Consider the following 13,601-nt stretch of genomic DNA (forward strand, 5'->3'; position numbering starts at 1 on the left):
AAGAGAAAGAATGAAACGAAGTAATTTCAAACTGCCTCTTCAAAAGCAATGTTTTGTTTTGCATTCTGTTCCATACCATTTCTAAACAAATACTCCTAATCTTTCTGATATCTTTAGCTAGCACAAACCACTTTTTAAAACAGACTGATCAACGTAATTGGTCTTTTTGTAATTATTTATTTTAAAAATATAAAAAAAAACAAAAATCAGCACAAACGGCAGATTTCAATGATTTTTGTCGCCCTTAACAAACCCCAGCAACACAGAACCACCTTCACAATGCACTTTTCTTACAAGAGCAAAAAAGTATTTTAATGTAAATATAATTGATAAATAGTATCGAGAGGCATAATTCCTTCTTTTGTCAGAAAACCTTTAGGTAACCTTTCAGCCTTAAAAGTTTTGTCAGCAGCCTTAAAGGTTTTGTTAGAAAATATCTTTCTTCTGCAAGAGACTCAGTAACGTGAAAATGTAAAATAAAAGACATTTAAATGTTTCGTCAATGATCAATATTATATCTACGATAAATCAAACTTTGTTTTAATCTTGCTTGCAGTTTGTTATTAGATACATGGCATGCAACAGCCTAGTTAATGTGATTTATTGCATCTTAAAATTGTTTTATTTATTGAAATAGAATGCGCATATGAAAATAAACAGTACAAAAATTTCGGAGGACTGATCTAATTTAGCATAAATAACAAAGTATCTTCGTTTTCAATTTTCTATTTAACATCAACTTATATTCAGTGCCTTTTAGAAAGAACATATTTCTACAAAAAAAGATAATTGGAAATCAATTATATTATTTTAACGAAATAACATTTTTCTGGATTTGAAAACATAAAGCAATGATTTTTTTAAATGTAATTGCATACAACTATGTTGAATAATCATGACAAAAGAATTGTGCTACTTCCCCTAGCATCACTTCTTTTGATGTAACCATTTTGCCAATAAACACCACATGGAAATAAAGTCGCGTAAATACAACTTTTATAGGCTGACAATTAGACATTCAGCATAAAAGCCCTGATTATGCACCTGTTTACTATTCTATTGCGTATTTATTTTATTCTACAGTTGAAACTAAATAACTTTCTAAGAAGGGTTCACAGGTGATGCATGGCTATATCAAATAAATTGCCATGTACTTTAATAATGGTAACAGAGGAAATAACTTGATGTCATTATCAATGGTTGAAAATCAATTCTGTCTTTTAAATTATGCGCTTAAGTACTGCATTAAATATGTGTTTACCTGATCAGGCATGATCATTTCAATACATACCGTTTAGCTAAATGAACATAAGCAATGCTTTCACTATCATTTTGTGTTTGTGAAAACAAAAGTCATGTACTTCGTCTTGCTTATACACACCATTAACTTATCTTATAATTTGATTGTTTTCTAAGCTTTCTGCGATCTATGATGATGAACAATGTTCACGATAACATCAATGCCCTTATAATTGATATTTTCGCTGTAAAACACTGCCAAGGTCTAGAAAATACTGCACAAATAATCTTTATGTATGTCAGTCTATGATTGGGAAGTGCTAGTTGAAATGGTTTACTGAAAACTCACGAGACATTTCCATCACACTTTGCAGACATAATACAGACAGGAACTGTGTATAATATTGTTAACTTTCCAGTTTGCAATTCATTACATAAATGGAATTACAAGGCTTTGGGAAATGTTTCGCATTGTTACAAGTTTTTGAAATATGATTAATGACTCCTTTTACTTTCGTAATGTAAATGATTACAGTCATTAGGTAGTTCTGTCATGATGTATACACAGTAATATCTTTATAGAGAAGACATATGTTATAAAGGGTTTTTAATATGTCAAACATCCAAGTCGAAAGCACAAAACATTGAATTACCAGCACAAACTACTTTTAACGTTTACTGAAGACTTTTTTGAATTTCCTCAATGCACCTTTCGTACAAGAAAAAAGGTATATGTAAATGTAATTGAAAATCGGTCATGATAGACGTCATTCCTTCATTTTCCAGATTACTTAAGATTACCCATAGTCTCAGAGGTTCTGTCAGCAAACATTTTTATTTGTATGGGTCGTCAGACCAAACAAATAATGGTAGCGAAATTTCAGACTCTAATGCTGTTAATTGCAATTGCCGAAAGTAGTCCGCTTTTTTGAAGCGGTTACTTCCCTTAATATGTAACACAAAGGCCGAAAAATTCAGGAGAGATCACTGCGTAAATATGGTCACATGACAGGCGCATTAATTTTCAAGCAAAATAATTCCCGAATGGTCGAATATTTCTAATATTGTTTTATTCTTTATAGATATACATGCTTATAGTAAGCGCCATGGCTATTTACACAAGTGTTAAACAACAGTTAGCGTCGTTACAAACCCTAATTTAGAATAATATGTTTTTCTAAATAAATTCACCGTGGCCGAGGGGTTTGCGCGCTCGCTTAGGATGCAAGATGTCTGGAGTTCAAATCCCAGTTAAGGCTACTCATTTTTTTTCAAATTGTTTAAGTCAAATAAAGATTGGATTGAATATCAGTGTTGCAATTAGTCTTATAGCCAATCTACTACACTTAAAACGGTGGAAAGCATTGGTGGCACTATACAAAAACAAATTGTTTTATAATCTCACAACCTTCACCTTTCTGACATTATGAGACCCAAACAAATTCAGCTCCTTCTGTGCTTTGATTTCTTCTGCGACAGATTCAAAAAGTGTAAGATAAAATATATTTTGAAGGGTGTTGCCAGTGATCTTTTTCATAAATCAAACAATGCTATAAATCTTGCTTGTAGCATGTAATTAGATACACAGCATGCAGCTAAATAGATTATGTAATTTATAGTATCTGAAAATTATTTCAATTATTGAAACAATAATCATCAGTCAGTAATTGAAACATAAATTATTCAGAGTATATATCTGATAAAAAAATGAAAAATTATATACTGGGTAATTGGTTTTGTAATACTTAGGTTAAATTAACAACAACGTATGTAGATTAGATGATAATCATAGAGTTTGCGCCTTTTCTTGTTTCACTGGAAATCAAAAATGTTTCTGTGACGGAATTACAAACCGCTTCGTATGTAACTCAATAAACAATGTAGCGAATTGAGAACATCATTTTTTCCTTTTAACATGGAAACACGTACAACTTACGTTAAAATAATTTAATCAGTTTATTGTGATTTTATGTTTCTGTTCTGTGTTTTAAGTATCTCTACTTGCGAGTTGCTCTTCCAGAGTCATTAAGTTTGCCATGAAAGTAAAGTTGCGGTTATTAATATTGTAGGCTTACCATTTGTTGCTTTCAATAAAAATACCGATTGTTTATCTTTCCTACTATTTTATTGCATATTTCATTCTACTTTGAATCTAAAGAACTCGTTGTCCGTCCTTTTTTTCTTGCATTTAGCTTTACTTAATTTCAATATGGAATCTACAACAGTTTTACATTTACCACGAATGGAATCTTTTAACGTTAGGAACCTAAATAAATGTCTTTGTGTTCGGAATATAGACAGTGGAATATTTTGGCAACGAGTCGCCAATTACATCAAGATTGGTGTCCGTCTGATTGACTTGAAAATAACTGTGTTCTCGATTGTTTCTAAAAACTTTCTATTGAATGGAAATTTTGGAGGCAGAGAATGATTTGATTGACACAAAGACAAAAAAAATCATGAAGAACCAAACAACAGAAATGTTATAAAAATAGCAATAATTATGTGAAATTCTTTTTAATATAAAACAACATTCATTGTTTCTATTAACTAATTTTCTTTAATATAATAAATAAGATCTCCAAATAAATCATTCAGTGTTATTTGTTTAGAGATTTTTGTCACAACAGCGGGATGGAATCATCAATATTTAAACAGTTTGTATGAAAAATGTCCCTGTAAATTACGGAGGACGTTTTTTTTCGTGTTCACAATTATGACGAGTCATTTTTTACATTTTGCCTCGTGTTTACAATTACTGTAAGGTGAAATGAAATTGGTTATGGTGTTATTTAATGTATTTTGCTGATCCCATCCCTGAGTATCATTACTGTATTCACTTTTTGATTTATATATAATATATATAATATGTTCTAACGAATATTGTCTATGATATAGGCGATTCTAGTAATTGAGTTTACTGATTTCTACGTTCATTTTAATGTTATACAATACATGATGTATGTTTTATTCCTCTTCATGTCTGCGTGTGAAATGGTAATTTGTATGTAAAATAAATGTTACTGAAGAAGGCCGAAAGGCCGAAAGCTACGGCAAATTTAAATTAGAGTTTTCAATTTTGTTTTCTGTATTTAATGATGTCAAATGTTTTCATAAAATATTTACTCGTACCTCTGTTGTGTTGAAACAATTATAAATTTATGTCAACAATATATCCAATATTAATAAACTTGTACTAATAGATTTTACTTGATATTTATGAGCTTTTGTTGTTGTTCTTTGCCTTCTTCTTGTTTGTTTGGGGTTTTTTTTGGGGGGGGGTTTTGGTTTATCGTTGTTTTTGTTATTGTTTGTTTGTTTTTTTTTTTTGTTGGTTTTTTTATGGGGCGGGGGGTTGGAATGGGGTGTTATAATTCCATCGTCGTGCATTCTAGTGATTGTGAGATACTGTAATTTAAAGTCTCCGAAAAAAGGTGTTTATTTTAGTATGTATTGAAAATAAAAATACATCACCTCATACACATTATCTCTCTGCGTTAATTTTGCGTGTTGAAGAATGAAAGTGCTTTTTAATTTATTAAAGTCTACTTAACTTAGATATTGAATACATGAAATAAGGCAAAATGATTTTAAAACAGGAAAAAGGGGCTTCGTATTTATTTACGCTACGACATGATCTAAATATAATGTTAAAAAAATAACCTGAATCAGCCTTTTCTTCTGTTGCTTTTTGGCAATAAGTACAGTTATAGTGATAAAGTATTTTGTATAGAAGTCAAAATTACTACTTTGTTTACATTTTGATACTGTATGACCAATGATTTCACATTCAGCATTACTTTCTTAAGGTGATATGCATCTAACATGGTCTCAACCCATTACCTAAACGTTATAAAACTCATATTTGTCCTTTTAAGTGAAGAAAATATGAGCCGTGTCACGACAAAACCAACATAATGGGTTTGCGACCAGCATGGATCCAGACCAGCCTTCGCATCCGCGCAGTCTGATCAGGATCTATGCTGTTTGCTATCAGATTCTCTACTTGTAATAGAGTTGGTAAGCGAACAGCATGGATCCTGATCAGACTGCGCGGATGCGCAGGCTGGTCTGGATCCATGCTGGTCGCAAACCCACTATGTTGGTTTTGTCATGACACGGCTCATATTTATTCGTTTATAAGGCATAATGTGTTTTTAATGTTATAGTTATTATTAGTATTATTTCTTTACATTTGTGGCAACTATTTCATATTCTGTTACACAAACCGTATTTTCTGAAAAATGAAAGATGATGGTTCACATATCACTACATTGCCTTGTTTACCCGGGTTAAAAGCAAAATACTTTGTACAACGAGAATACTTTATATTGTCTATAAGGGAGTAAACTACATGCCACGTTTTTTACTACGTGTTCCGAGTGAATTATGTTTTATCGTGTCACTTATAACATGTCCCTCCTCTCCTTTTACCGCCCTTGTGTCCTCTACCGTTTTTAGTTCGTTGCCTTCTGGGTAACCTTTAAGTGCGTCTGGGTTGTGTCGGGTGCTGCGTTCGGTGATTGTTTCCCTCCCTTGTTAATCTTTGTTCTCATTTTTTAAATAGCATAGAATATAGTACATGAAACTAAAAGGTACAATGTCGTTATAGTTGGTGATGTCTAGTAGGTTTTATTACCATTTAACTGCCTTATTTTCTACTGTTAGGTTTTTAATGAACCTACAGGACGGGTATATATCCTTTGTCACGTGTAAATCCTATCTAAGCTAGAGATATGATCTCGTTAAACTTACCCCCATAGTATGTTGACAAGCCTAGCTTAGTATGTCATGAAAATTAATTTAATAAAATTATTACAAAGGTCAAAATGTAATGGTCATTTTGCCACTCATCTCACCGATTCAGATATTGTATGAGATTAGAAGTCGGTCACGTGTGAAAAACAAATTGGTATTTACTTGTAAATTATCCAGGAAAACCGGGTAGGTGGATCAGCCAAAACCATTTGTTAAAATTGCCGTAGAACCGAAAAAAAAAGTTTTCAATTCTTAGGGTTCAGAAACTGATTTCTGCAAAACATTCTCGGGGTCAGATCAGATAAGTCATGCTTCTATTAGCTCCATATAATTTTGGAATAAAGTTTATTGTTATTACAGGATTGATGCTAAGATTTATAGGTCTGGGCTTCCTTTCATAGAAAGTCCTAATTCTGAAATCATTGAGACCAAAACAGAGACATTTTTGCATTTCTCTAACTTATGACTCCTATGCAATTACTCTTTTAATTACTGAATAGCAATGCTGATTGCGAGTAAAAGTGTCTATCATTATATTTCTTAACTTTCCTCAGGAGAATGAATTTATTTATAGTCATTTGACAGAAATTTACTGAACATAAAGATATATTCAGCCAGGAAAATATCTTCTACTCTCATTGTATGCCTACATATGTTGTATCATTCCCTTTTTATTAATATGTTAGAATGGAAATATTATTATAGTATAATCTAATAATGCACTGTGTATCGATTATCATCTAATTCTAAATGTTATATTTTCGCAATAAAGACACGGTATTGTCAAAATCATGAAAGAAACTTAAATAAAAACTTTAATAAACTGAAAGAAAAACTGCAGTGGGGAATATTTTGCACCGATCTCAACTCGGCACGTGCGGGTCAACGAGTACAACAGTAGCTACAAAGTTGAACAAGTTCATGGAATAAATGTTTGTGCTTGGCACGCAACGTCACATATGGTTTCAGATAACATATGAAGTCTACATGATTTTATATGATGTTTTATTAATTAACTTTCTAATATCAAGCGAGAATCTGGCCTATTTGGTCGCTTTATACTATGTAGACCTCATTAATAAATTTTAAGACTAGGTCAGTACGGGTATTGAAATACGCGACCATTACGAGATTCGACCAATCAAACTTAAGAATTAGCTTGGCTTTATACAAGATGTGTTTTTTTTTAAAGTTTATAACGCCATTTTGAAAACTCTGAACTTTTTTGCACTTTGTATTCTTCACTAAAAGTGGCGGCTCTTTGAATATGAATGTGAACTATGGTAAACGTAACCGCATTGATCACGTGCGAAGTTTTTATAATCTGAGTAGAAGAACTTAAATATGACCAATATAGAAAATTAATCAAATACTTATTCAGGTTTTAGTATAATGTTAAGAAAGTAGTATACTGTTCCGCTGTAATATTTCGCAATTCACAGTTGAAAGAAAAAAGAAATAGGCTTTTTAAATTTCCTTTTGAACAAAAGTTATGATACGTCTTCTATTAAAACTGAAAAATGTTGCATATTTTGTCAATTAATATAGCTGTTATACACTGAAGGGAGAGTGTCATCGATTGAAAATACTAAAATTGTCTAATAATGGTCGTTGGTAGGGTTAAACCCACAATTCTTCGGAAGAGTGTCGAGTGTTGGTGAGCCATGCAGTTTAATGAGGATAATTTTAAGATAATCTTTTGATAGAAAAGGAAAATAAAAACGAATCATTGAATGAAAAAAAGCATGTTTTATATAATACAATAATGTTATTTTATTTAAGCTTGCAGTCAAAAAATGTGTTACTATTTTTATTTATTCATCTTCATTTTTCAGTCAGAAGAAAGCACGTTTCTTGTTGTTCTTTTCTTCTTATCTCTTTATCACAATATTGTCATCTTATTGAATGTTACATCTAATCAGTTGATCTAATTAGAAGTATGTAACGTAATACATTTTAGATAATCTCTAAAAGTGTTCAATTAACCCGATTCAATGAATAATTAACATGGAAAAGCGCATAAAATATCTGAATTGGGCTGTTTAGAATTATTTAGTAGAATGTATTTCGCACGATGTATTTACAATGTTCGTTTAATTTTGCTATTATTTATTTCAGCAACCTGTTCAAGACCTGCATTAAATACCAACTCCTACACATTAACGGAAGAAAAATCGTCTTACCAGGTCAACGAAACCTACGAAATTTACTGTGTTCCTGGTTACGTCAGTTCCGGCGGAAGTGATCTGATTTGTGGTACTTCCGGTTCATGGTCAATACCTTCGCCAGAATGCACTCCTTCCGGTAAATATGTTACATGCAATTAAAATCCAACAGAATTGTTTTGTTGTTACAGATTAGATACCATTCGTTCGTTTAATAATTAACCGATATCTGAAATATCGAACGTTCATAAATTATGCGCAATCAAGTCATGGACAAAAAGGAAATCTGTCGGCCGTACTTTTCAAAAAAAGCAATCGTTTTCCATGCTCCTTTTTTCAAGTTACATAAAATGATTATTATGGAAATTATATCATTCACTTATAATGGCATTAATAAATATAGATTACTACATAATAACTTGTTTATTTTAGAGGGCACTTATCCGTGGTGGATGTTGTTGGTCGCTGTACTACTGGTAATACTTTTGGTTTCATGTATTCTGCCGAGATTTTTGCAGTGTTGCTTGTAAGTTTTGTCATTTATTTCCTGTTCTATATTTTATTGATCTTCCCCATATGATTAAAGATTTAAAGTTAAGATTGGTTAAGTATTTCTCAGAATGCATTCTTGGTAAGCGGCTATCGGCTTTGTTCTTCCATTTATCTACACAAAATGTTCATGAAAGCAATGTCAGTCATTAAATTTATTCTCTTATGTAAGGTTTTAAGTATGTAAGAAGACAACTTCCGTGTAGCTATTGACACCTGAAATAGTTTTATTATGATAAACTGCGTAATATTTTACAGGTATTTCATTATAATAGTAGAGGTACAGAATAGATTTGATTTATAAATGATGTTTGAAAATATTATATTGACATTTAGATCAAAGGGTAAAAAGAAACAGGGAGGTGAGTCCAGGGACTTGGAGCAAAACAACGACAACTATGACGATTATGATGACGACGATGACGATGATAGAGGGGATTCGCCCGTACCCAATTTCGGAAAACACAAGAAAATGACTAATATTGAATATATGTCCAAGCTTCACGAAGACGCAGATCGAAAGACGCTTAAACGCGCGGCTAAAAATTCAACATTTTAACAGAACGCTTAAGAACGCTTGTTTATACCAAAGAAAGTATTCATATAGGATTGTAGAGTACTTAGGGTGCTAAAGTGAGATGTCGACTATATTCTCGAGAAATCTTCGAAACCATTCCTGAAATTATTTTCTAAAAATTTCAGTTTATTCCAAATAGTGTCTTTTGTTATTAGACAGTGCATTGGTCATCAGATCACCACAGTTCATTAATTCTATAAAAAAAAACTTTGTAAATTGACACTAAATTCAACTCAAATACATTAGAATGTTGCTGTACAATTAAGCTTGTATAATGTTTGTATTGGGTTTTGTAAATCTTGGATATTTAAAGTTCTAACAATCACTTTATCTCACTTACTTAAGTCTCATTACTGTTTTAGCTGAAACTTTAATGAAGTTCAGTTTAACCTAGAAAGTATGTTGAAAATAGCTAATTGATCGCTGGAAAAGGTAAGCATCTAGCGACCGCTATCTGATTTATACGGAAGAAATAGGAGAATAACAAGAATTAGGTACACTGTAAATCTATGATCTATTCTTCCTAAATGAATTCCATGGCAACATCTCGAGATATTTGTCCAAAATGTAAAACATGTACTTATATAAATGGTATGGGAACATAATTTCATAGTTTTACATTAGGACTATCTAATATTAAAAATAACATCATGTCATTATGTAAAGGTGAGGTTCTAAAGAGAATTCTTTTACTTTGTATGACAAGGATTAAATTGAAAAATTGAAAAATAAAAATTGATATTCATCCTGTATCCGAGAAAATGTAACATTTCATTACGTTCATTTATTGTTAGGTTTAGATTCACTAACTTCTTAGTTTCTATATGTCAAGACAACGATTTCATTATGATCATATTGTATACATTTGTAAAGATGCACGGTATTCACGCACATTTTATTTGACGTATTATTTCTACTTTTCAGTATACGGTTGCACTAAATTGTTTCGTCGATAGTAACACTATCATTTTTTTACAAATGAAATGAAATAATGCAGGTGCGATAGCAGGATTATCTACCAGAGGGGATCTCAAAATTTTGACAAGGGGTAATGCTCATTCAAGAGAGAATTTGGCATTTTACTAGTTTCCAGGGTGGCGGGTCACGAGTCAAAAATTTGCTTGATCACTATGTCAATAATCGAACCTTGATGTTATATAACATATACATATATAAGCCTCTTAAGACCGCGCATGTAATAGCAGGATAAAGCGTTTCATTAACTAAAATTTAATTTATCTGGGATCCTATTGCAGCGCGTAGGTGTATATGCCATTTTTGGTGGTGAAACTTTCTTGTCATGCCATAGTAAGCACCTTTTCCCTACGGAGTCAGCAGTAAATTAATGTCATATCTATCGCAATGATTGCCTTGTACCTATAAATGCTAACACATTATGCTGGATATAATGATGTTTTTGTTCTGTTATAACATGAGAACTACCCGATTTTTTATTTCTAGGGACTGCGATATCAACATGGGAATATCAAGCAGTAAAGTAAAGAGCCTTGGCCTAGCTAGCTCTATACTGTTGGCAGACACAAGATATTGTCGTAATTACGCGTTTAAGAATTAACCAGACATTGTTCTAAATATATTATTAACCCTATCTTTTTATATATTGTATAGTATTTCAACTTCGACTATTGTTTTCCTCAACGTACATGTATAATTATGATCATAATTGAGCCGCGTCACGACAAAACCAACATAATGAGTTTGCGACCAGCATGGATCCAGACCAGCCTGCGCCTCCGCGCATTCTGATCAGGATCCATGCTTCACTACTAACGTCTTGTTATAGGGTTTGTAAGCGAACAGCATGGATCCTGATCAGACTGCGCGGATGCGCAGGATGGTCTGGATCCATGCTGGTCGCAAACGCATTATGTTGGTTTTGTCGTGACGCGGCTCAATTATAAGTATATGCTTAAATATGCTGAAAAGGGGAATTATTTGAATTTAACTAAAATTCACGCATATACAATGATGCGAATTACATTTTATTAAAAGGTAATAACATTACATAAAACCAGTCAAATCCAGTGTTTGTACTAATCTTGATTAAAATACAATGATATTCAGTTATAGCATTTACATTATTGTAAATGTCCTCGTAAAAACACGTTTTTGTTGTTTATGTGATTATCCTTGAATATTTGAAAAAAAAAGAAGTTACATTTAAAACTTGATGATATTTCATGTGTAATAATTAGATGTATTTTAATACTGTTTTTAAAATAAAACATCGTAGATATGCAGTCAAGTGGTTTTTGTTTTCTTTCGAGCTTCAAATATGTCCTCGGATTCTCTAATAACCGTATGTCCGTGATTCATACAAATTTAATTTTTATACATTATCATGTTATATATAAATAGCTTTGAAATGCCTTTCCCTGATTGGCTTAGAAGCAACTTTTTGTTAACAATAACATGTCAATATCAGAATATATATTTACGCAAACTCTCTTGACAACAGTGGTATGATATTGACAAAATGGCTGCGCCATATGAGCCGTGTCACGACAAAACCAACATAGTGCGTTTGCGACCAGCATAGATCCAGACCAGCCTGCGCAACCGCGCAGTCTGATCATCCATGCTGTTCGCTATCAATTACTTCTAAAAGAGTTGGTAAGCGAACAGCATGGATCCTGATCAGACTGCGCGGATGCGCAGGCTGGTCTGGATCCATGCTGGTCGCAAACCCATTATGTTGGTTTTGTCATGACACGGCTCAATTGTTACTCTGACGCCCACGGCAATACAATGTAGAGACAAAATGGAAACAAAACCATTACAGACAAAAATACAATGTGTGCCTCCTCGTGAATAATTTACAATAATATTCAGCTAAATAGATTAGCACATTCAATCGCATATCGCCTTAGAATTCTTAGATCCATTGAAATACTTAAGCTTACTAGTATTTATTTTGCATGATAGACGTTTTATTCATCTGATCATCCTTTAAAGGCCCAGTATGCCCCAGAAATGATTTTATTTCAATTTCTAAAAATAAAATTTGGTGTACTTTCGTAGTTTCCAAATGGATACTCATTGACCAAGTACCTGAAAAATCTCTTTCTTCTGTTGCATTTTTGCAATAAGTTCAGTCATAGTGATTTTATATTTTGTATGTTCAGTCAAAACACTATTTTGTATACATCTTGCTACTTCTTGACAAAGTATATCACACTAAGCGCTACTTTCTCCAGGTAACAAGCAGCTAATATGCTTTATAAATATGTCATCGTAAGCTGCGGTCTCACTCCCGGCAGAGCCCAGGACCATCCCGGTAAGTTACCGGGATGATCCGGGGTGAAATTCTTGTTGCAGTCACACGAACCCCGGCAGCAAAACGGTAATTCCCAACTAACCACCCAGGATGCGCTCCAGATTATCAAGGAAGAGCCCATGTGAAGCTACAGTTTTATGCCGGTGCTTCCCTGTTCGTTCCCGGATGACGCCGGAAGAGCTCCGGTAGATCCAGGCAGAGCCACGGTCGATCCAGGCAGATCCCCGGCAGAGCCCAGGACAATCCAGACAAAACCCCGGTGGAAAATGATTACATTGTAACATTATTTTATTAAATATAATAACTGTTGTTCCAGAATAGTAATTCATGATGATTTTCTGAAAAATCCTAATGCAAGACTGTATGGGAGGGAAATTGGAAGGGTTTTAATAATCATCGCAAATTGTCGTGATTCTTTAAAAATGAAACGGGCACTGCCAGGGCTCTACCGGGATCAACCGTAGCTCCATCGTCATCCTCCGAGCTCTGCCTGCATCCCCCGTGGCTCTGCCGGGATTCACCGGGGCTCTATCGTAGCTCTACCGCTTGTGACGACAGAGCTACGGTGCTTCTCCGGTGTAAACCCGGTCGTTCCCGGCAGAGCTAAGGATAAAGCCGGCAATGTTTAACTTCCTGGATCATCCCGGACCACCCCGGTAAAATTAAATATTTTATTCCATCCGGGATCGAATGCCGGGTGTTCACGGATCATCCCGGACGTTGCCGGCAAAGTTACGGATGTACCCCGGTTGTTCCCGGTCGTACAACTGTCGTTCACGGGTCACCCCGACCGTCTACTGTAGCTTACGGAACTTCATGTTAGCCCTTTCTAAAACAGTAAACATTTATTCGTATCTGTGGCGTAAGTGCCTTTAAAGTGCCATTATGCTCATTTTGTCTTAACTGTTATAATGGTGATTGACCAGCAATTGATTGTGGAAAATATTTAAAATTAAAAAAAAAACATCTGCCCCATTTTGTTTATAAACTGAACTTTACAGGTAAATTCCAAAAA

General features: G+C 33.5%; 1 protein-coding gene across 1 annotated transcript in view; it reads left to right on the plus strand.

Annotated features, from left to right (window-relative positions):
- The window catches only part of LOC132759028 (uncharacterized), a 33,280-nt gene extending 23,328 nt beyond the window's left edge, over positions 1–9,952 (plus strand). Inside the window, exons 3-5 of the mRNA XM_060750753.1 lie at positions 8,116–8,301; positions 8,595–8,688; positions 9,048–9,952. Coding sequence (XP_060606736.1) covers positions 8,116–8,301; positions 8,595–8,688; positions 9,048–9,270 — 503 coding nt within the window. The 3' untranslated portion in view covers positions 9,271–9,952. The remainder of the gene's footprint in view (positions 1–8,115; positions 8,302–8,594; positions 8,689–9,047) is intronic.
- Positions 9,953–13,601: the final 3,649 nt, after the last annotated feature.

The sequence above is a fragment of the Ruditapes philippinarum genome, unplaced genomic scaffold, assembly GCF_026571515.1.
Source record: "Ruditapes philippinarum isolate M1 unplaced genomic scaffold, ASM2657151v2 ctg5982_1_1_1_1, whole genome shotgun sequence".
NCBI lineage: Eukaryota > Metazoa > Mollusca > Bivalvia > Venerida > Veneridae > Ruditapes > Ruditapes philippinarum.